Source organism: Podarcis filfolensis (genome assembly GCF_964270895.1).
Source record: "Podarcis filfolensis genome assembly, chromosome: 4".
Lineage (NCBI taxonomy): Eukaryota > Metazoa > Chordata > Lepidosauria > Squamata > Lacertidae > Podarcis > Podarcis filfolensis.
This window is the reverse complement of record NC_139607.1, coordinates 33,512,050-33,536,329: the sequence shown is the minus strand read 5'-3', so window position 1 is coordinate 33,536,329 and position 24,280 is coordinate 33,512,050. Positions and strand designations below refer to the sequence as shown.

At 44.1% G+C, this 24,280-nt stretch overlaps 1 protein-coding gene across 4 annotated transcripts; it reads right to left on the bottom strand.

The window, feature by feature from the left end:
- Positions 1-7,356: 7,356 nt before the first annotated feature.
- LOC310761203 (regucalcin-like) lies at positions 7,357-23,248 on the bottom strand. 4 transcript variants are annotated; one of them, XM_083610994.1, is made up of 8 exons: positions 23,143-23,248; positions 21,675-21,945; positions 15,744-15,912; positions 14,226-14,408; positions 12,091-12,306; positions 11,018-11,155; positions 9,602-9,756; positions 7,357-8,101 (listed from the first exon to the last, which is right to left on the bottom strand). In XM_083610994.1, exons 3-8 carry the CDS (start codon positions 15,904-15,906, stop codon positions 8,051-8,053), a joined length of 906 nt encoding a protein of 301 aa, XP_083467120.1. In that variant the 5' UTR covers positions 15,907-15,912; positions 21,675-21,945; positions 23,143-23,248; the 3' UTR covers positions 7,357-8,050. The 4 variants fall into 4 exon arrangements, with proteins under 4 accessions (XP_083467120.1, XP_083467122.1, XP_083467121.1 ...); XM_083610996.1 differs by lacking the exons at positions 21,675-21,945; positions 23,143-23,248 and adding an exon at positions 19,644-19,664; XM_083610995.1 differs by lacking the exons at positions 21,675-21,945; positions 23,143-23,248 and adding an exon at positions 16,232-16,377.
- Between the last annotated feature and the right edge of the window lie 1,032 nt (positions 23,249-24,280).

The window sequence follows — 24,280 nt, the reverse complement described above, 5'->3', positions numbered from 1 at the left end:
GCTCAGGTGCGCTGCATGCCCAGCCCAGCATTTTGTCACCCCCCCTCAGTGGTGACACCCAGGGCAGCCCGCCCCCACCACACCCCCTTCCTCTGCCCCTGTTCCACACCCCAACCATTTAACTGCAAACTGATTTGTGGTCCTTTCCATGGCTGCCTGGCTACCTCCATTGTCTTTTCCTGATAAACCTCTTAAGATCTTTGGCCCATCCGTGGATTGGTTAAGAAGGCTGGATGTGTGCATTATCGCTGTGACGCATAGTTATCTCTCTCTCCCTCTTTTGGAAAAAGAAAGAAACTGACAAGACATTGTACACATGAAATTGACAAGCATGCTTGCCTTCTGTGTGAGGCAATTGCTTTGTGCTGCTAATGGCCAAGGTGATTTACAGTGCAGTCCTAATCCTGATTACTCAGAAATAAGTCCTATTGAAGTCAATGGGACTTACTCCCAGGTAAGTGGGGTCAGGTGTGCAGCAGTGGCTCAGTTGGAGGATGGTCAGGTGAGCACCAGCAGCCCACCACAATTGTCTACTTCCTACTGTAGTGTAACAACAGCCAGAAGGCCAAAGCTTCATGGTTCCTGCTTTTTAAAAAAATACTTGCTTAAAAAAGAAGAAGACAAAGCTGCCATTCTTTGCCTGGATAACTACAGAAATATATTCTAGTGGCATTTTCTGCTGGGGAAAATGGAGAACAACTACTAAAGCACAGACATGCAGTTAACATCTTGTGACTTTCAGATACGCGCAAACTTGAGTGACCTCACAACTTTCTTCAAAGTTTATTTATCCAGCGTGGAGGGAGAAAGTGATTGAGTTTCTGCCAGGCTGATATTATGCCACAGACCTCTGCATCAAAGCTGACCTTGGATGACTCTACAAGATTATTTGTGATATTCATGAAGGACCTGGTGCCATAGTTCCATCTGTGACAAAAAAATAAATGCTTTCCAGAAGGGTAGCTGTCTTCATCTGTTGCAGCAAAAACAGCCAAGTGTCTTGGGCACCTTAAGACTACAGACCATTTCAGTGTTGCTCTGAGTTGCAGGCAGAGGTATACCTAGGCTCCCTTGTGAGGAGCTGAATCGGCGCCTCCAAAACCAGGAGACACCATGGACCAGAAACTCACTCACACTTCTAATAGCACCAGCTGAGGGGAAGGCTGCTGCGATGGCCCACGCTGGCAACCGGATTCTGCTGCCAAGGCAGAGGAACCTGTGCGCCTTGCCCAACTGGCCCAAGCAGCCCTGGAGTAGCCCAGGGAGCACACAGACGGGCAGACAGGCTCCTAGCCACTTAGAGCAAGAGTGGAAAGGCACAATTTTTGCACCAACACCCCCACAACGCTTGGGCCTGCACCCTAGGTATGCCCCTGGTTGCAGGTCTATATATGCACATGGTTTGGGGCATAGATTGTAAACAGTGAGGTCAGAGGAAAATGAAATGCAGAGATAAAGAGCCACCAATAATTACAGTATATAATCAGCAGTGGTCATGCACAAAATGGTAGTTGTTAACACTGATATCCTAGCAGTGGCGAACCAATTAACACACAGTGGGTGTGATTATATATATATATATATATATATATATATATATATAACCCTTTGCACCCAAATTCATGTCCTCATATAATCCTCTGAAATATACTCAGAGTCGCAAAGTGATTTCAAGCTCTTTATTCAGCTCATAGTGGTGAGGAGGAATGAAACGAAGTCCCCTCAAAATATCTGCTTTATATACATTATTTACACAATGGGCTGCACATGATTGGCTAATTCCGGAATTCTACTGTAAGCCAACCAGGTTGTGGATTCACTTCTATCTGGAGCATGATTGGGTGGTTCCTGCCAACCAATCATACTGCTGCATTGTTCTAGGACCAATCAGACTGCTGCATTCTGAATCCTATTGTTCTAGGACCAATCAAACTGCTGCCTTTTGGATCCTATTGTTCTAGGACCAATCAGACTGCTGCAGTTTGGATCCTATTCAACTCAGTACATAACACCCCTCCCCTCTAAGTTCCAGTCCTGCCCGGGAGGTCGCATTCATAGTCCTCGAGGTACGCCGGCGGCCTACGTGTGCGTTGCGGCCTGGGGTGTTCCCTGGTCCGGGGTTCAGGTTCTGGCTCATGTTCCAAGGATGCTGGCTGTGATAGGGCTGTTTGGTCTGGCGCAACCGGCTCGCTCAGTCGTGGTTCTGGTTCCGGTGTCCTTTCGGCCTCACGGGTCCCCTCTGTATTTACTGATTCTGCCTCTCCTGCTTGCCCCTGCTGCTCTATGGGCCTCACTGCCCCACTGTTCCCTGACCTGTCCTCCTCCTCCTGGTTTTCTCCCGGGAATCGTCGCCGTATCTGGTCACAGTGGCGGCGCCAGCATTGCCCCCCATCTGTTAGCACCTCGTACGACACGGGGCCAGTGACCCTGGTGACTGTGGCGGGTACCCATGCAGGGCCTGCCCCAAAATTCTTTGCGTACACTGGGTCCTGGGCCTCAAAGGTCCGGGGGTTCCTGCCTTCCCCCACCACTAGCTCATCCTGAGCTCTATCGGGGTGAAGGCGGTCCAATCTGATTGCAAGGCGCCGACCCATTAGTAGTTCAGCGGGGCTCCGGCCAGTCGTTGAGCTGGGGGTGCTGTGCTGTGCTAGAAGGAATGTGGCAAGGCGGTACTCCCAATCCCCTTGCGTCATGCGGCGAAGGGTGTCCTTAGTGGTCCGCACCATGCGTTCTGCTTGGCCATTGGTGGCAGGGTGGAATGGCGCCGAACGAATGTGGCGGATGGCGTTCTGCGCTGTGAAGGTTTGGAATTCTCCTGACGTAAATGCAGTCCCGTTGTCTGAGACGAGAGTGTCAGGGAGTCCGTGGGTTGCAAACAGCCTGCGTAGTACCCGGATGGCTGCGGACGTAGAAGTGGACGGTACCAGTGCGACTTCCAGCCATTTGGTGTAGGAGTCCACCACTATGAAGAATGTTTTCCCCTGAAAGGGGCCAGCGAAGTCCACATGCAGGCGTGACCATGGTGCTCGGGCGGACTCCCAGGACTGGACTGGGGCCCTTGGGGGATCTGGGCGGGATTCTTGGCAGGCCTGGCAGTGTTTGACCCAGGCCTCTATCTCTCCGTCGATCCCCGGCCACCACACATAACTCCTGGCAAGGGCCTTCATTCTTACTACCCCTGGGTGTGTCTCGTGTAGGGCTGTGAGGACCCTTTTGCGGAGGGGCTGGGGAACAACGACCCTGCTTCCCCATAACAGGCACCCCTTGTGGGCCGACAGTTCATGTCTGCGGGTTGTGTAGCCGGCGAATTCTGGCCCAGGGCTGCTGCTGGGCCATCCCCTCCACACCCAGTCCAGGACCCGGGAGATGACCCTATCTTTCTTGGAATGGTGTGCAACTTCTTGTGCCTGAATGGGGCGGTCAGGAAGCAGCTCCAGGCTCATAACCTCTTGTGCAGGTGCTGGGTCAGGGCCTGTTTCTGGTAGTGGTAGCCTGCTGAGGGCATCTGCATGGCCCATCGCCTTCCCAGGGCGGTGAATCAGTGCATACTGGTAGCTGGCAAGGAAAATTGACCACCTGAGGACGCGAGGAGACAGCACTTGGGGGGTCTGCTTTTCGGGGGCAAACAAGCCAAGCAACGGCTTGTGGTCAGTCACCACGGTGAAGGGCCGCCCGTACAAGAAATCATGGAATTTTTTTACTCCCTTCACGATTGCCAGACCCTCCTTGTCGATTTGCGAGTAGTCCCGCTCGGTTGCGTTGAGTGTCTGGGAAAAGTATGCCACCGGTACCTCTCTTCCATCCGGGAGTTGGTGTCCCAGGACAGCGCCAATGCCATAGGGCGAGGCGTCGCATGCTAGCACCACCGGCAGCCTCTCGTCGAAGTGTGCCAAGACCGAGTTTGAGACCAGCAAGTCCTTGACTGCCTGGAATGCGGCCTCCTGGCGCTGGCCCCACACCCAAGGGGCCCGCTTGTCCAGGAGTCTGTGTAGGGGCTCCGCTACCGCCGCCTTGTGGGGAAGGAAGGAATGGTAAAAGTTCAATAGTCCCAAGAAGGCCTGAAGTTCAGTCTTGTTCTTGGGCGCTGGGGCATCACAAATGGCCCGTACCTTGTCCCCAGTCGGGTGGACCCCTTCTGCGTCCACCATAAATCCCAGAAAGTCCACCTGAGGCACTCCTAGTAGACATTTTTCCCGCTTCACCTTGAGGCGCGCCGTCTGGAAACGGTGCAGAACGGTGCGGAGGCGGTCCTCAAACTCCTCTGGTGTGGGCCCGGCAATCAACACATCATCGAAGAAGGGGGTGACACCAGGAATCCCTTTAAGGAGAGAGTCCATTAGATTCTGGAATATGCCTGGTGCCACGCTGACCCCGAATTGCAGCCGCTTTACCCTGAACGCTCCTCTGTGCGTCACAATCGTCTGTGCCTCTGCTGTGGCCTCATCTACTGGCAGCTGTTGATATGCTTGGGCCAAGTCCAGCTTGCCAAAAATTTTCGACCCAGCCAGGGTGGCAAGGACATGGCTGACCACTGGCACTGGGTATGCATGGGCCGTGAGGGCCTTGTTTATGGTACATTTGTAGTCTGCGCAGATGCGGACCGAACCATTAGGCTTGACGGGTGTGACGATTGGGGTTTCCCAGGGGGCATTAGGCACCGGCTCCAGCACTCCTTGCTCCACGAGTCGGTCCAATTCCTCGTCTATACGGGGTTTCAGAGCGAATGGGACCCGGCGGGCCTTGAGCCTGACTGGTCGTACTGCGGGGTCAAGCTGTAGAGCAATGGGGGGGCCCGTATACTGTCCCAATTTCCCATCGAAAACCCCCGGAAATTCCTTGCATATGGCGTCCACGTCCACTTGTAAGGTAGTGTGGTTCACCCCGGTGACGGCTAGCCCCAGTGGTCCAAACCATGCCAATCCCAGTAAGCTAATGTAGGGGCCCTTGACCACAAGCAAGTCCAGTTGCCGCGTCCGCCCTCGGTATTGCACCCTGAAGGTCCCCACCCCCATTGTGGGGACCTTACATTTCTGGAAGTCCCGGAGGGTGAATGGGGCCGGCCTGAGTTTGGGACCCCCAGTAGGACACAGTTTCCTTAAGGTCCTTGCCGAGATTATGGATAGAGTTGAACCCGTGTCAAGCTCCATGCGGCATGGGGCCCCCTCTATGTGTACCTCTACATAAATTTTCTCTACGTTGGGGTGGGGCAACTGGTATACCTGGAAGTCCGTGAGCTCCGTCGAGTTGCCTTGGTGTGTTGGGCCCCGGGACCTGGGGCTCTTGGATTGGTCATCTGATGCCTGGCGTTGGGTGGGCCGAGCTCGACACACCCGGGCGATGTGTCCCAATTTTCTGCACTGCCTGCACTCTGCGTTGCGGAAACGGCAGGTCCTCCTCTCGTGACTGTCTCCACAGCTTGCGCAGTTCCCTGCTTCTCGTCGAGGCAGCTGTGGTATGTGGGCTGCTTGAGTGCGCTGCTGTACTCGGTGCACCTCCTCCCTGTTGGATCCTGAGTCGTCGGTGAGGTCTTCGTGGTGGACCCTCGGTTGGGACGGCTGGCTCGGCCGTGCCTCTTGCGTCGACCTCTCGGCAGCTTCCGTTGCCAGGGCCTCCTCCAGAGCGACCTGGAACGTTAGGTCCTTCTTAGCGTAGAGGCGTCGTTGCAGCTTCTCATCCTTCAGGCCACCGACGAGGCGGTCACGAAGCATGTTCTCCAGCTCTGAGAAGTTGCAGAACCGGGCAGCTTGGCGGAGAGAGGTCACAAACCCAGTTATGGTTTCCCCAGGGGCTTGCCGCTTTGCATAGAAGGCATTTCGACGAGCCACCACAGAGGGCTGTGGCGAAAAGTGCCCCTTCAGCTGTTCCATTATTGTTTTGTATGGAACAGTAGCGACGTCTTCGGGTGCAAGGAGAGCCCGGGCGATTTCAAACGTCTCCTCTCCGCAGATGCTGAAGAATATTGCCCTCTTCTTGGCGTCTTCTTCATCGGTGACCCCTTTGGCTTCTAGGAGGAAGGTGAAACGGGAGGCGTACGCTTCCCAGTCTCCAGATGCTGGGTTGAACGGCGAGAAGCTGCTGTCGGTTGCCATTCTGAGTTCCTTGTGTCCCGGAGCTGAAGCCTGGATACACAGTGCGAGGCAGCGGTGCAGCAGGTGGCGGTGCTGCGGTGCTGTGTGTGGCAGTCAGCTCAGCGGGATCCCACCTTCGTCGCCAGTGAAATATACTCAGAGTCGCAAAGTGATTTCAAGCTCTTTATTCAGCTCATAGTGGTGAGGAGGAATGAAACGAAGTCCCCTCAAAATATCTGCTTTATATACATTATTTACACAATGGGCTGCACATGATTGGCTAATTCCGGAATTCTACTGTAAGCCAACCAGGTTGTGGATTCACTTCTATCTGGAGCATGATTGGGTGGTTCCTGCCAACCAATCATACTGCTGCATTGTTCTAGGACCAATCAGACTGCTGCATTCTGAATCCTATTGTTCTAGGACCAATCAAACTGCTGCCTTTTGGATCCTATTGTTCTAGGACCAATCAGACTGCTGCAGTTTGGATCCTATTCAACTCAGTACATAACCTCCTCCTTGATCAGAAATTTCATATTGCAGTCTCATATTGCAGGCCTAAAACAGCACCAGGTAGATGATACCTTATATGGTGCCAATCTTGCTACCATGCTTCAGGGGGAAAGTTTAATAGAAGGATGTTTATTGCTGAGGGAAAAAGCTGAGGGAAAAAGTATATCTCAGTAGCATTGAACCCCACTTAGGTGACAGTTTTATATATATATCCAATTAAAATAATTTCACCAAAGTTGGAAGATATTCACCCCACTCCAATATTTCAAAACGTTCTTCATAATAACTTCATAACAGCTTAAATGAAAACCACACATGCAAGTTGCAGGAGGGGGGAAATCCACTGGAAAGAAAATGTGACAGAGTTCTTTACATTACTTGTAAGCAAGGAAAACGTAGCAGAACCAAGTTTTGCATCCTTGTGATGTTTTCTGCAGGGCTCTGCTGCTATGAGCAGACAGGTGCTGTCCCTAAATCTAATTGAGGGCAAAGAACATACAGTTGAAAATTCTCTCAGAGGAGAAGCAGGAAACACCAGCTGCTTTTTAATTTTAAAGGAAATTATAACTAATTGAAATTGAAATTGAAATACTTTATTGTCACTTGTACAACTTGTATACAGTGAGATTACTAATTCCCCTTGTTTACTGACACACACTCCATGTCTCATGATGTATCATGCTCATTTGCCTTTCACCTGTGATGAGACTGTGTCCTATATCTGCCACCTACTTTTCACAGGCCTGCCCAGTTACTAGCCAATTAATATTAGTTTATTCTTGACATTTACATGAGTTTATTGGAATAACAGCTGAACTGTCAAATCATGTTTAAAATGCAAATCCTTTTAATTACAAGCTGAATTACAGCCCTTGCTCTTTCTGACAAAACCCTTGTTCATTTCTATAGTTATTCATTTCGATGCACTGTAATTTAATTCACTCAATAACTTTTAATCTAAACGTCGGTTGTAGGAAAACAGAAACACCTCCTTCCTTCCCAGAGCAGGTTAACAGGATCGACTTGTACAGTTTTCAGAATAATTTTCTTTCGTATTAACATAGGTCTGTCTGCAGAGGACAATTTTACTCTTAAGAATTCTAATGATATTAATCAAGGGAATTAAAATGGAAATTGCTACTGGAAAGCAAATGTGACCTTTTGGGAAGCAGACGCTACAAACTGCTCTCTATTTGTACAAAGAATTAATAGAGGAAGTTGATCCTTGCTTGATGGGGAACCACTGAAAATCCTGACGTTCACATACAGTCCTAAGCTGCCATTTGTCCTATTTGGGGGGAAAAACATAAAAGACAAACATATGGAAAAAAACCAGTTATGGAACATTACAGTACATAAAGGATATATAGGTAGCCTTCAGATAAGAATGCAGGTTTGAAATTCATGCTTCTCTTGTTGTCCACCATGGCTTCTGGGTGGGTTGAATATCGAGCACATATGAATATTTAACCAGTGAAGTAGTTCTGTGGGATGCCTTTCACACCCAGTCCTGTTATCTGCCAGAGAACAAGAAATAAGTCACAGATTGCTAGCTAAGGCACTTAGAGGGGGTGCTGTAAGTGTCACTGCAGGCTGCATCCCAAACTTTCTAAACTGGGAGTAAAAGAGAGAGTTTGTGTGTCTGTGTGTTTGTGCAGGCTGGTGGGAGAGGGGGCTGGGGAGTAGTCCATCACCAGGACATGATTTCATCATCTGATCTGTCATTGCATGCACTGATCCGTAGCTTGGCCTATCCATTCGTGCCACATTTGGCAGGCAGATATGAATCACCAGTCACTGCTTAGAGCAGGAGGTTCTTAGGAAATAGGAAAATCAAGGTGTTATAAGAAAAAAAAACCTGCTCCTTTTTCCCTTATGGGGTACCCAAGAGCCAGTAAAGAGTCCTTATGTAGGTTCCCTATTGGTAGGAAAAAATAACAGAGGCCATCCAGAGAAAATTGAGAAGCAAAGCAGCTAGTAAGCCTGACCTTTATTAAACTGTGCAACAGAGTGCTCACTTCCCCCCCATGCAGGAGGGAGGAGGAACACAGAACAATGGTGTGCAAGCCCTTATATAGACCTGTAGCTCAAGGCCATCCCCCTGAAACATCATGCATACATCACAGAAGGAGGAGGTCAACAGCAGAGGAGGCGGTCTACAGCAGAAATTCTGTCTGCCAGATACCTGATAATGGTCACTGATTGCATTTTCTGGGCAGTCTCGCCATTCTTTTGTGATGGTAAATACTCAGTTCCTGAATCTCGTATGCATATTGATAGTGTGCTCAGCTTAACAGATACTTGCCAGACTGTATTAGAAAAGGGAGGTGTAAGCCCCTACAGTCCAAAGACAATTAGAAAGCTTTTTCGATTTCCTTCCTCCTTGCAGAGAAATATTTGAGGTCAATTTGGGAGAGTCAATATGGTTTCAGGACTGTTTTCGTGTACTGTTTCAGACATGTGGCTTATATATTTATGTATGTGTCTGCCTGGTACATTTATCAACATCTTAGACCTTATAATTCTCATAACAATGGCAAACTGCTAGAGCATCAGCTGCTCCATTGGGTTCACCTAGGCCTCAGGCTATGCACAGGTGAACTGCCAAGGCCTTGTTAGTGTGCATGCGCGCGCACACACACACACACGTACGTGTCATAGCAGCAGTGAGCAGTCTGGAGTCTGGAGCCCAGACAAAGTGGCTATTAGAAGCTCATCTAGGATGCTAGATATTCCTGGAGACAGGAAGGCAACTGTGCACAACTACAGAAAATTAGACAGAGCACAGAAAAAAACGACAGAGTCCCGATTCCTTCTGAGTGAACCATCAACACATATGCCTCAGAAATTATGAAAATTCAAGCCACACCATGTTGACTATCATAAACTGTGCTGGGCCAGGAGAAGGGGATTTCAACACCCGCCTTTCTGCAATTTTACAAACTAATTTTACATTATTCACATTCTGCTGAATGAATGTTATGCTTGGTTCATTTTACAAAGCTCAAATTGTTTACCTTGAAAATTTCCCCAGCCTGGGGTTCCTTGGCTAACGCATCGCTATCCAGTCCATCGTAGGCCGAAGTGACATACATTTCTGAATAGTCTTTCCCTCCAAAGCAACAAGAAGTGATCCTGGAAGCAGGCATCTTGACAGTCTGAATTCTTTTTCCTGCGTGAAAGTAGTTGAAAGGACAACCAAAACAAAAGTATGGGGGGGGGGGAGAGACATAACAAGTCAATTGTTACTCAGTGCCGACCACCTACTTCCTCATTATGCTAAATGTGTAGAATGCAGGTATATGTCCATTTTTTATTCAATTAAAAAATGGGTTGAGGAGCTCTGATTTTTACTGGAACCCTAAAATCCCTGCCCTCACTGACAGTGATTGGAAAACACACAAACAAAACACACATGCATGGCTGGTATTCTGAGGCATATATCAAACATTCAAATAGTTTGCATAGGGTCCTGAGGTTTAAAAGGGACAGCCACATGGTTAGCCCAAATAGCACTCATTTTAGCTGTTTTGTGATATCAGTAATATTGTGATATCCAATATCTCTTGATAAACCAAAGAGTGTATGAAATATACTCAGAGTCGCAAAGTGATTTCATGCTCTTTATTCAGCTCATAGTGGTGAGGAGGAATGAATGAATGTCCCCTCAAAGTATCTGCTTTATATACATTATTTACACAATGGGCTGCACATGATTGGCTAATTCCAGAATTCTACTGTAAGCCAATCAGGTTGTGGATTCACTTCTATCTGGAGCATGATTGGGTGGATCCTGCCAACCAATCATACTGCTGCATTGTTCTAGGACCAATCAGACTGCTGCATTCTGAATCCTATTGTTCTAGGACCAATCAGACTGCTGCCTTTTGGATCCTATTGTTCTAGGACCAATCAGACTGCTGCAGTTTGGATCCTATTCAACTCAGTACATAACAGTGTATAACTCAGGAGCAATTCACTCATTATGCTTTAGCATGGACATACAGCATACATGTTAAAAGAGTGAACATACAAGAGACACAACTATGTTTTTGAAATCCCTGTACACTGGTATGAAATAGTTTTTTATGTGCAGGTGACAGGTATTGGCCATTTGTTAGGGTTCACTGTTGGGTGACATCCTTTAAAAAAACAACATATATTTGTCTCTCATCGTCTGTAGACTCGTCTTGACTCAGCTCACTCCAGCAGAAGGTGAACTAATGACCCCAAATCGGCAGAGAATCTCCCTTGCGTTTAATCCAGACAAGTATTTCCAGACATTTAATGATGCCTGTAAATATTTAAAGAGGTCACTAAACTGGAGTTAGTCAAATAAAAGTGCTCCATTTGTGATCTCTTCTATCTCTACCTCCCCCCCCTCCCCCTGCCCTTTGGGGATCAAAAATGCAGAGTCCTCATTAATCGTTTACCTGCTTCAGGGTCAATGCGGATCACTCGTCCACCATCAATACAGGCCACCCAGAGTTTCCCTTCTATATCGATGCACATCCCATCAGGCATCGCCTCCTCTTTCTCCAGCTTGTACACAGGCCTGCAACTGCAACAATCTGCATAAAGAATAAGGCAATCAGCATTCAAGTGCTTATTTTTATGCAGACTGTACTGTCTGCTGTGCTTTTCAAATTTTCCACGTTTTAGAAACAATGCAAATTGCAAAAAAAAGTTATGGGGCTTGCTTGGGGTATGTGGGTGTGTGCATGCGCGCACACTCAATTTCACAATGAGTACTGGCCAAGTCTTTGAATGCCTGTGCTCCTGCTCCCAGCCTTGAACGGCATGTTCAATGATCAGGGACATTCCGTTTCAGAGGTCCAGAGAGCCCTCAGCCACTTCCATATTTTGAGGGCCCTAAGGCATAATAGAAACTTAAAAATGATGGCACACAAAAACAAAATAGGGCGTGCACAAAAGGAGTCAGACATCATTAAATATGACAAAATATCAGTGAACAACAACAACAAAAATGTTTTGGTTTAAACCAAATCACATCTCTCATTTGCTTAAAGCTGAGAGCATGTCATATTTCCGTCAGCTGCAGATAGGAACAAGTTGAGACGAGAATCAAATGCCAAAAAATTTGATTTTCATGCTGAGTTGGATTTTAAGACACTAACACATCATTAGCACTTTAGTGTTGCTTCCCAGGGCCAAAAACAGATGTGTGTGTTTATGAGAAATAAACACCTGTCTGTTCAATATATAGTTGTTTTCTGTTATTAAGTAAAGAAAAATGCCATATGTGACAATATGGCATATAATGGAAAGAAAAGGAACAGTTTGTAATAGGGGTGACTAAAGTTGCACCCTCCTCCAGAGTTTGGACTCCAACCAGCATAGCCAATCATCAGGGATGGTGGGAGTTGTAGTCCAACAATATCTGCAAGGCTTCACATTGGCTACCCCAAAGGATAGGGTTGCCTACCAATCTACTACCAAGTATTTCTTTAGCTGTTGCAATAAACAGTTTGAAGAAGAATGTTACCAATCATTCCTGTTCGCATGTCATAGTCGAAGGCTTGCACGGCATAAGCCAGGCTATCGATGTAAAAGAAGGTCCTGTGATCGAGTGACCAGTCCAGCCCATTGGAGATGTCCACCTTCTCTAACTGCTTCACGACACCACAATCAGGGAAGAGAGTATAAAGAGCCCCCTGCTGCCTTGCTCTGACTCCAGGTGCTGTCTCTTCGGCCATGGTACCTAGGGGGTGGTCAGCAGAGGCACAGGTCAGGTAATTCTCTTCAAAATGCACAAATAGCACTGATCCCACCCAAAGGTCAATCACTTGACTAGTCCCACAACACCACCTGTCTAATGACCTCCTAGCTTTCCTAGCAGCCTTTAGTGAGGAAGAGTGCAATCCTACGTTTGCTCAGGTGTAAGTCTCATTGTGTACGATGGGACTCAATCAAGTGTGTTGAAGATTGCAGCCATATATATATATATATATATATATATATATATATATATATACACATACACACACACATACACACACACACATACATATATATATCGTATTTTTCGCTCTATAAGACGCACCAGACCACAAGACGCACCTAGTTTTGGGAGGAGAAAAACAAGAAAAAAAATATTCTGAATCCCAGAAGCCAGAACAGCAAGAGGGATTGCTGCACAGCAAAAGCAGCGATCCCTCTTGCTGTTCTGGCTTCTGGGATAGCTGCGCAGCCTGCATTCACTCCATAAGACGCACACACATTTCCCCTTACTTTTTAGGAGGGAAAAAGTGAGTCTTATAGAGCAAAAAATACAGTATATTTAAGTCCTTGACAGACATCATACATCATGCAATGGAAGCGGCTCCATTTCATGAATCACCAACCTCACAGTGCCCTCAGCCAGCTCCCCGCCTGCCAGTCTTCTTACTTACTGATATTCCAAGAGGTTAAGTAGCTTAAATCTATTAATTTCAGAGCATCTCATCTGAGCATGGCTAACGTTGGATTTCTAGCCTTTACTATGAACATTAAAATTTACATCAAACAATTAAAAAATAAAAAAACCCCGCCAATTTAGCTGAGACAAAAGATAGGCTCCCTGGTCTTTTATTTTTAATTAGCTACTTTCTAGACCTGTGTTGAAAGGTTGAATTATAGTAACACATCATGTGTTTTAGTTAAAGCGTAAGCAGTTCCACATTTGCAATTTTAAAAACAAACAAACCTAAGGAATACTATTTTACTTTTAAACTTTGATCAGAAAATGATTTTTCATTCTCATTGAAAAGATGTTTACTGCCTCTATATTTCAGTCACTTGTCCAGTTGCCTCTGAAGAATAGGAAAACTGATGCACCTCTTCCGATAGTCTGGGATGGTTTTACTGGTAAATGGATAATCGTTTGGATTTGTTCCTATCACCGGCTCTTTTAGTATACTGAAATTGGCTCTAATAAAAATTAATATGGAGACTGTCATTAAAATGCAGGGAATTGTTACGTAAACCTCAATTATTTGAAAGTCATTACATCTACATTCATGATCTCTCTCCATAAATGAGTGGAAGTAACCCTATATAAATAGGCCAAAATCCACAGGAGGCCAGTACTTTTTATTTGGCTCAACCAAAAATAGTTAATAATAATAATAATAATTTATTATTTATACCCCACCCATCTGGCTGAGTTTCCCCAGCCACTCTGGGCGGCTTCCAATCAAGTGTTAAAAACAATACAGCATTAAATATTAAAAACTTCCCTAAGCAAGTTAGCAAGCTTTCAACTTCTCAGACTGGATACTACTCTGTTGTTTATTTTACATATATATTATGGATATTATCATACTTCTAATTCAATTTTTTTTTTTGCTGCTTGGGCAATTTTGATTGTTGCCATCAAGAATTTGCATACTTGGGTGTAATCCTGGTCATTATACTGTATGCAGAATTGACTATTATTGTTATTTCTTAAATTTGTATACCACCCTATGTCTACCCTGCTACTATAGTACTACTATAATGCAATATTTTAGAGACCATTATTGTATACACAAATGTATTAATATAGATTAATCAGTTTCATGAATTTTTAGACACATTCCAACTCATTAGGGCTATCTAAACTGAGCTCAGCATACAATTGCTTTCAGATCAAATATATACCTGCATAAAAAGAACCCCTTGGGTCTACTTTTCCATCATTGAATCGGTTGTTTGGTTTATCCTGTTCCACTTCAGAAATACCAGTGACTACTTGATCTTCCCAGTTCAAGAAAGCAAACTTTCTTCCTAAAGCGATCACGTAGCCACCACACTTGCGAAGGGCTACTGAGCCAACACGAGCATCTGCAGGCAGGGAAAGAACGGACAAGTTTACAAACCAGGGCAAAATACACTGAGCACCCTTGATGAAGAAGTGCTCCCATGCAGAAATGAAGCCTGTTTGGGGAATAGTCACTGTGGGCCTCTCCAGAAGCTTTGGGCCACAATTCCCATCTCTGCAGCCAGCATGTGATTGGAGACAATGGAGCAATAAACTCAAACTATATTAAGTGTCCATTCCACAAATCCCCTTCCAGACTTGGGTTGGTTTTCGTTTTGGCATGGCAAGTCTGCAACATGTCATGGTCGTAATAACTCTGCATTAGTGATGGATTTGTACTGGAACATTCACATATCATACCACTCCAGTAGTTGTTATGCTTCCCCTGTGTTATTGCATTATTGCTATTTGCAGGAGCACTCTGGCACTGTTGCATAATGGGACTTGAGGAAGTTACGTTTCTGAGCACAATTCAAAGTGTTGGTGCTGACCTTTAAAGCCCTAAATGGCCTCGGCCCAGTATACCTCAAGGAGCGTTTCCACCCCCATCCTTCAGCCCGGACACTGAGGTCCAGCTCTGAGGGCCTTCTGGCGGTTCCCTCACTGTGAGAAACAAGGTTACAGGGACCAGGCAGAGGGCCTTCTCGGTAGTGGCGCCCTCCCTGTGGAACACCCTCCCATCAGATGTCAAGGAAATAAACAACCATTTGACTTTTAGAAGACATCTGAAGGCAGCCCTGTTTAGGGAAGTTTTTAATGTTTGATGTTTTATCATGTTTTTAATATTCTGTTGGGAAACACCCAGAGTGACTGGGGAAACCCAGACAGATGGGCGGAGTATAAATAATAAATTATTATCATTATTATTATTATTATTACTACAAGATGTGCACTGACTGGAAACAAAATGGTAGGCTGCCTACCCAAAACATTTGCAGGCACACACGGTATTGAGAGCATATAATTGTCCTAATACCATCATGAGCACAATGCAAAATAAAGAGGCTGCATTACCCCACCCCCACTCCCGGGCTTTCGTGCTTATAGCACAAGGCCAAAGCAAGCCTACTTAACTCCTTTTCCATCTCTCTGATGAAATCTATTCCGCCATCCAAATGGGGTTTTTTTTTTTGGGGGGGGGGTTGTCCTACTTCTGTTGTGCTACAGCACAAGAGTGCCCCTTCAGAGGGCAATAATGTGGTAACACTGAGGAAAGATCGCAAAACAACCTGGGTCTGAAGGGGGCCTGCATCTGCCTCGCTCTCACAAACCTTGGCTGAGAAAGTCATGCCTCAGGAGTTGATTCTTCAAAGCCAAAACAATTCCACAAAATAAAAGGAAAAACACTATTTCCTTACCCACAGACACACACTGAACTTCGTTGGTGACTGAGTTCCAGCGGCAAACTTTCTGTGCATTGATGTCTACGTATACAAGGGAATTCTCCCTTTCTTCCCATGTAGGGCACTCCCCCATTCTGTTCTTCTGCTTCACAACAGTCTCGATTTTAATAGAAGACATGATGACCTGTGGCAAAGAAAACAGACCGTGTACTGTACATGCTATAAAGCACATTCTTGCCCTCAGAGAATTCGGGGCACTGTAGTTCGTTAAATGTTGCTGGGAATTGTAACTTTGCAAGCGGTAAACTATAGTGCCCAGAATTCTTTTAGGGAAAGATATTCTCTCTCATATATATGAATATATAATATATTCAAATACTGTGGTTTGCGTCTCCCTTTCTTGTTTCTGTACACGATTAAAAACTAATCCTAAAAGTAATCAAACTAATTTAGATATTCATTTCGAAATGAAATAGGGTATTATGCTGATTTAAAGCACTTACCAGCAACGACAAGTGTCACCCAAGAATTCTCCGCTAAAGGCAGTTTTATTTCTTGCTCAAACAGGAAAGGTTGCAGCAAGCAATCAGAGAAGGCGAACAGAGGCTGGGCCCTGATCTCTGTTTACATACAGCTTTTCATAAAATCATAGAACTGTAGAGTTGGAAGGGACCACGAGGATCATCTAGTTCAATCTCCTGCAATGCAGGAATCTTTTGCCCAAAGTGGGGGCACAGACATTTTATATTCATACAGATTAGACATGCAAGAAACCCAGCGATAAAGTCTTACTCCCAGCTTAACCACAAAGACGGATGTTTCCAACCTCAGTTAGTTAGGCATTTTCCTGTTTATACCCATGTTTTAAAGCTCATGCCCTTGCACGCTCTTAAAACTTTCCTTTACACACCCCTTGTGTCTTGCACTTTCTCTTTCCCTGTCTTAAACTTGCATTTCAGCATGATTACAAAGAGGATACATGATTATGGTGTCAACCTGCAACAAGATGGTGTTAGTCCTGCTTCAGTTATAACAAAGATGGAGGTGGTCATGCTTTGGTTACAACACTAGTGAGTTATGAGAATGATCTTTGTCAATGACGCTAACAAATGTTTTGTTATGAAAAGCTTAAATTAAATAGAATGAAAAAATGCTAAAACTGATAAACAAATGAGGGTTTTTTTCAAATAAGATATGGTGTTATTTATTTTATAGAGATTCCAGATATTACACTTTTTAAAAAAATATTAAAAATGGTATTAAAAATTCCCCCCGTCCTCCCTGGCACACCCTTCCACCTCACAAACACTCACATTCTCTCTCTCTCTCTCTCTCTCTCTCTCTCTCTCTCTCTCTCTCACACACACACACACACACACACACACACACACACACAAATTCACATAGACACAGTCATTGCATTGCTGTTCAGCCATGAGTTGGACAATAAGGTTCCGTAGGATATGCTGGGGCAGGTAGGGAGATTAACAACATGGGAACGGCTATATTGGGTGGTTCAGGAGCCCTGGAGGCCTCCAACATCACTCCTGATGCAGCCCCAAAACTGACTGCTGTCCCTGAGCTGCTTTGCAACATGGGATGGGAATATTACTATTCCCACCCACTGGCCAGTTGATGGCTGATCCACTGGCAGTGGAGGGAGGTGGGCAGGACTTGACTTGGCTGCTCATAGCCCACCTGTGTCCTAATTTTTATTTTATTTTTTGCACTGTGTGCTTTTGAGCACCTTATTTTCAATCCATGTCCTTGTGAAATGGTAATTTCCATGCCAAATCAGCAAACAAGGATTGCATCACAGACACCTGACTGCCACATTCTGTTATATTTTTTTATCTTCCTTCAGTTAGGCAAGAACTGATGGGGATGCAGGTACCCTAGTACCTCAGTGTAGAATAGTAGCCTGAGATTAGCAATTACCCGTGTGCAGAATAACGTTGCTTTTCTCAATGCCTGCGGATGGCCTTGGCTTGGAAAAGAGAATGCCAATATATTCTTGGAGAACCTCCTAGTGCCTTTCAAGCAACAGGAAAGGCAAGAAGCAGTGAATTAAGGTATCGAGCTATGAAGGAAACCCAAAAACAATGTTCAGCACATGACCGTGTTCTTGCTCAACCCCTGCTTAAATCGAAGCAGCTCCTTAAACTGACTCATTGTGTTCTGACACCTGCACTCCCAAGTTTACTATAGATACATGAATTTTTTTACTGGCCAGCCTACTCAAATCAACTTAAAATATAATTAAAAAGATGCAACAGCTGATCTTATCTGTGCTTGGAAGTCTGCTGATAGCATTTTATTTTTTTTTTTTTATAATATATTTATTGAAGTTTTCAAATAAAGCATATATTAGATAAGCACAACTTATCATTGTCCATTTAACATCTCTCAATTGTTACATGGGACTCCCCCACACCTCCCGCATACACTTACATCATTATTAAATTAATTTCAAACAAATTATCATTTAACTCATCTTAATTAATAATCTTAATTTGGTTTGACATATAATTCAGCCTTAAATCTAATTTAATGGTAGACAATTGTCTGCACTGGCATCCAATTCAACACTCAGCCAAATTACAATATTTTTGTAAATAAATCTTAAATTTCCTCCAGTCTTCTTCCATCCTTTCTTCTCCCTGGTCTCGAATTCTGCCGGTCATCTCGGCTAATTGCATATAGTCCATCAGTTGCATCTGCCATTCTTCCACAGTGGGTAGCTCCTGAGTTTTCCAATTCTTGGCAATTAATATTCTTGCTGCTGTTGTTGCGTACAAAAAGAATGTTCTGTCCTTTTTTAACACACTCTGGCCGACAATACCCAGGAGAAAGGCCTCTGGTTTCTTAGTAAAGGTGTATTTAAACACCTTTTTTAATTCATTATATATCTTCTCCCAAAAGGCCTTCACTCTAGGGCAGGTCCACCAGAGGTGAAAAAATGTTCCTTCATTTTCCTTACATTTCCAACATTTGCTATCAGACGAATGGTATATTTTAGCCAGTTTAACAGGGGTCATGTACCATCTATACATCATTTTCATCACATTTTCCTTCAACGCATTACATGCAGTGAAGTTCAGCCCAGAGGTCCACAACCTTTCCCAATCTTCAAACATAATATTATACCCAATATCCTGCGCCCATTTTATCATTGTTGATTTTACCATTTCGTCATGTGTTGCTGATAGCATTTTAGAGTGAGTCAGCAGTCACATGAATCCAGAGGCATGACATAACTCCAGAGGCTTTTCACAATAGCCTGTTCCATAATGCCAGCCATGGAATACAGCTGAGCAGTCCCCAAGTGAATAACATTTCCCCTGAAGGGAAACATTGGCTGAGGTGGGCTTCAGAAGGGAGGTGAAGGCCTCAAGGAGATCACTAAGCATTCACAGTTAGCCCAGTTGGCATGTCATGGTAAACCATGGTTGATGGGTTACTGTAAATGTGCCAAAACTGCTTGCAGTTCCTTCCCACTAACACATAACAAACTATGATCCAAATTATGTCCAAATAGAGGCTTGGGGTTTGTTCTTCTCAAACAAACCACAATTAATGAGCCTCAGCTACACACCTTAGCCACAGAGTGAAACAAACCAGGATGCCCAGTTTCTATTTATACTTTTCAAGTTTATACATTTAATTAGTTTTACAATCAATTTAACATTTCAAAGTTTGACTTCCTTCACCCTCTTTCTGCAGTTCATTAAATTTATTTTTTAACATTTTCTGCATATCCAAATTTTAATCTGCTCATTTAATTATCTACTTTAAATATATACTCTCATAAAACTGCAGGTTATTACAATAACTCTGCTAATGTTTTTATCTGTTTGCAATTTATCTGTAAATATTCAAGAAACCATTTCCATTCGTTTATAAAAAGTTTGTTACCTTGATTTCTTATTCTTCTGTTAAGTTTCGCCATTTTTGCATATGTGGTTTGTTTCTCTGACATGCCAGCAGGGGAAGAGCAAAGTAGACAAGACTGGCTTATTCATAGTAAACCATGGTTTATTGTGACATGTAAAGGTCAACTATTCGTTTTGATTTCTCACCAGGCATTCAGACACACACACAGACCCACATAACTCTGGTGGCAATCTGGACCCCTCAGGAAGAAACTTTTTAATGTGTCGAGTACTCAGGGTTGCAATCCTGAAACCTGGATGTGCCTCTTTTAAAACTCATGATGCAATGGAAGAAAATACAACCATGTGCCCACTCAATCACTTTGACCAGTGGAAATAGCACTTCCAAAGGTGTCACATAATACCCGTTCCGCATTTGTAAGAACTTGATCATTTACTGTGGCAGCGTATACCCTTTGGAACTCCCTGCCTATTGAGATTAAGCAGGCGCCTTCACTGTACTCTTTTCCCCTGGCGCCTGCTAAAAACATTCCTGTTTAGACAAGCCTACCCAGATGCTTAGAAAATTGAGATAATTTAAATCTGCTTTAGTATTTTAACTTTTGCGTGTTATATCTTTTGTAAACCACTTTGGGTTTTTTGTTTTTTCAATTAAGCGGTGTATAAATTTTATGAAACAGAATAGACAAATAAACAAACAAATACAGTGGTACCTCGGGTTACACACGCTTCAGGTTACATACGCTTCAGGTTACAGACTCCGCTAACCCAAAAATAGTGCTTCAGGTTAAGAACTTTGCTTCAGGATAAGAACAGAAATTGTGGAGGCCCCATTAGCTAAAGTGGTGCTTCAGGTTAAGAACAGTTCAGGTTAAGAACGGACCTCCGGAACAAATTAAGTACTTAACCTGAGGTACTACTGAATCCCCAACCCATTCCCACCATGATCCTATTGGCAGATTCCCTTTAGGCACTTGCTTAATAGCACTCCTGGAATCTCATTTATCCAAGCAGGTAAGAGAAGTAGGCAAGCAACAGCACAGAGGGACAGAAGCAGTTCTATCAGAGCTTTCCCAACTTTTCATGTTGGTGACACACATTTTAGACATGCATCATTTTGGAACACAGTAATTCAGTTTTACTAGCAAACTGGAGGTTAAATTAACCCCTTTTCAGCCCCGGGAGGGGTGCAGGGAGCATTCTCATGACACACCTACACACTATGGCTGACACACAAATGTGCCGCAACACACAGTCTGGAAAGCTCTTGAGTTATATAATTGCTGTGTGATGACAGGTCATCTTTTTCTACCATCACATTTTACCAGGAGTTTGTCCTCTACTCTCATGTACACACCACCACCAACGCTATACTGACAGCCTTGTGTAATGACATTACACATTTTGTGTAATGATTAAATTCTATTTGGAAATTAGTAATTGAACATTTACACATGTGCACAATAGGCTTCTTCAGTTCCTCCTGGTTTCCTAAGTGCTGCATCCTCTGCAGTACCCATTGGCTCTTAATTACCCGTAATTTTCTTAGATTCTAATCCTAAAACTCTGTTCTCATCTGCTGAATTATGAACTAAGGCAGTAATATTGTTCTGCAGGGAGTTCATACATACAAAAGGATCATGGTATATACCACTTTGAGGTTTTATTAAAATCAAGAGGTATATAAATGTTGCAAAATAAACAAACAATACAGCCTGTAGATAGCTGAAATTCACATTTCCAGCTCTGATATTTGCTCCAAATTATTATTTATTCTGTCTGATTTATTTCAGATCATTTGCACCTTTGCATCTATGTGGCTTTGACCACCTTCCTCCCAGGTAAGTAAAAATATCCAGTAGAATACTCACACCCAAGCTGTGCTTTTATAGCACACAATTTCCTCCAGTGTATACTGGAAACTACAGTTTACCCCTAACACAGTTACAGTCTCAATTAAGAAAGCTAATAAGAAAGTTAAATGCAATGTTGCATATTTAGGATATTTCCCTTCTGCATTAACCCTTTAAACCCGAAGTAATACTGATCTTACCGTACAGCATTCAAAGCAGCCACTTTCTCAACTGAGGACGACCTGATTAATTTTTTGAGTTGTGTATGAACTAATATACTCTTGTGTGACTCCAGGTTCCCAGCCCAAAGGGAAGAGAAAAATAGTTGTAGGGCGTTGTAGCTGCTCCTCCCAAGAAAGCTGTTGTGTTCTTGCCCAATCCTTTTCAAACCATACGAAACAGATCACAACTGCAAGGTCCAATAATCTTCTATTGAGAAAGCCTGGGGGTGGGTGGTAGCTGTTTTTCCACCTGAGCAATGCAGAATGAAAAATCAAATGAAAACAATCCGAGATGGTCAAGAACAACAATTGATAGAACTTATTAAGGCAGCTGTGAAGATCATTGGGAACATGGTCTGAGCACCAAAGCTGGATTATTAGACAATTCAATAATTCTCTTTCACTACTAAAAGGCTATCCTCTCCCAGGATGGACTTCTGCATGGGATTTATAGGCCTCATTGTGTTTGTTTATTCTTTCTAAATGAGAGAGTCAGTGTGGTGTAGTGGTTAGAGTGTTGGACTAGGCCTGGGAGACCTGGGTTCAAATCCCCACTTGGACATAAAGCTCACTGGATGTGACCTTGCGTCAGCCACTACCTCTTAGCCTAACCTACCTCACAGGGCTGTTGTGGGAATTAAATGAGGAAGCAGAGAACCACGTACACCTCCTTGAGCTCCTTGGAGAAAAGGTTGGATATGGATGCAATAAATAAAAGAAATGAATTAATAAATAATGTTGTGTAACTACCATAGACCAGATCAATGGCTTGCAAATGATAGCCAATTTCTCATTTTTTTTGTAGAGACTGACCACTGCATACATCTGTTAAAGAAATGGAGGGTACTCCTATACTAATTAACTAAAGCAGCATCACTTTTTAGAAGTGATATTAATGATAATGATAATGTGTGGGTTGCTATTTGTCGGTTTTGTCCCGGACATGTCCAGGATTCCAAGCACAACATTTCCTTTTTTTTTAATAATAATTTTTATTAAGTTTTCCATTTTAACAATCCAATCAAATCACATTAAATATTCCAAATTATACAAATATATATCATAAAGTCCAAATATTTTGCCAAATTAAAAATTTTTGTTGGGGGTTCCCATGCTTCAAGTTCAGTAGGGTCCAATCATCTCATATTTCTACTGCTTTGAGTGTCCACTAGTCCCTTCTTTAAATCTTCTTTGTTATTATCCTTCTTCTTCTTCCAAGCACAACATTTGCATCTGGGGGGATTTGCTTTAAATTGGCAAAATGTCTGGGTTTTTGCAAACAGAACAAGGAAGTGCTCAACAACTTTGGTGTCCAGATTTTTCCTTCTTGAAATATGGCAACCCACACATACCCACTTCCTAAAATCAAATCATGCAGCATACTAGAGAGTGCAAATTTGTCTTTCCTTTTTGTGGGCAAATCTAATTCAATAGTGATAACACTCACCAGGTTCCTAGGATCCAAGTCAATTTATTTTCAGGGTCCCTGCATGGGAGTTGACTGCAGCCGACTGGTCCTCTGCCTGCCTGCCTGCAATCCAGTCTGGTTTGTGTGGGTGATAACAGCAGATCGTATTCAATACGCAAGACAGGAAAAACGAGGTGCAGTGTTTGTCAGCACCCAAAGGCTCCTAAGTCTTTCAGGCATAGGCTTCCATATTCCTGCTGTCATAACAAATGTCAGGATGGGAAAATCCCTTTCAAATATATATGTATCTTCCAATGGCTGTAGCACATGGAAGCACTGGAAAGTTGTCCCTCACTGCAGATGTATCAAGAATGCAAAGAAAGCATCTAATTGCAAGGTTAAGATATGTTTTGTACACCTAAGATGACCAAGAGCAAAATCCCCTTGAAAGTGGAATTTCCTGAAGATCTAGAGAAACTGGAATTAACAAAACAAAACAAAAACCCTTTCATGCTAACAGAGGTTGTTGGTTTGGAAAGAAACTGCAACAATTCAACTATTTTTTAATGGTTTTTTTTTTAATTAAACCTATGTGTCCCACCTTGCTATGCTTACCCAAGAGTTAAAGCTACATTCCTAAACACATTTTCCTGTGAGCAAGTCCCATTACTTAGTGGGGCTTACTTCTGAGTACAGCATTGCTCTGCCAGCTGTGAAGAAAATGGGGGGGAGGACTCTTTCAAACCTACTTGTCTGATGCAGTTGTCATTTTTTGTTGGCTTGTTGCTTAAAGGTAAAGGGACCCCTGACCGTTAGGTCCAGTCGCAGACGACTCTGGGGTTACGGCGCTCATCTCACTTTATTGGCCGAGGGAGCCCCGAGGGAGCCAGCGTACAGCTTCCAGGTCATGTGGCCAGCATGATTAAGCTGTTTCTGGTGAACCAGAACAGCGTGGTGCTGTGGCCTAAACCACAGAGCCTAGGGCTTGCCGATCAGAAGATCAGCGGTTCAAATCCCCGCGATGGGGTGAGCTCCCGTTGCTCGGTCCCTGCTCCTGCCAACCTAGCAGTTCAAAAGCACGTCAAAGTGCAAGTAGATAAATAGGTACCGCTCCGGCGGGAAGGTAAATGGCTTGTTGCTTACATGACGTCTATCCAATTTTCAACCCTCCCGCATC

Bases quoted from the DNA above. Each gene is read 5' to 3' on its own strand.
- LOC310761203 (XM_083610993.1), bottom strand. From the start codon at position 15,960: ATGTGCTTTATAGCATGTACAGTACACGGTCTGTTTTCTTTGCCACAG. The intron at 12,307-14,225 runs GTATATATTTGA...ACCACCCCCTAG, and splicing joins AAGGGGTTCTTTTTATGCAG to GTACCATGGCCGAAGAGACA. The intron at 9,757-11,017 runs GTAAACGATTAA...ACTTTCACGCAG, and splicing joins CCGCATTGACCCTGAAGCAG to GAAAAAGAATTCAGACTGTC.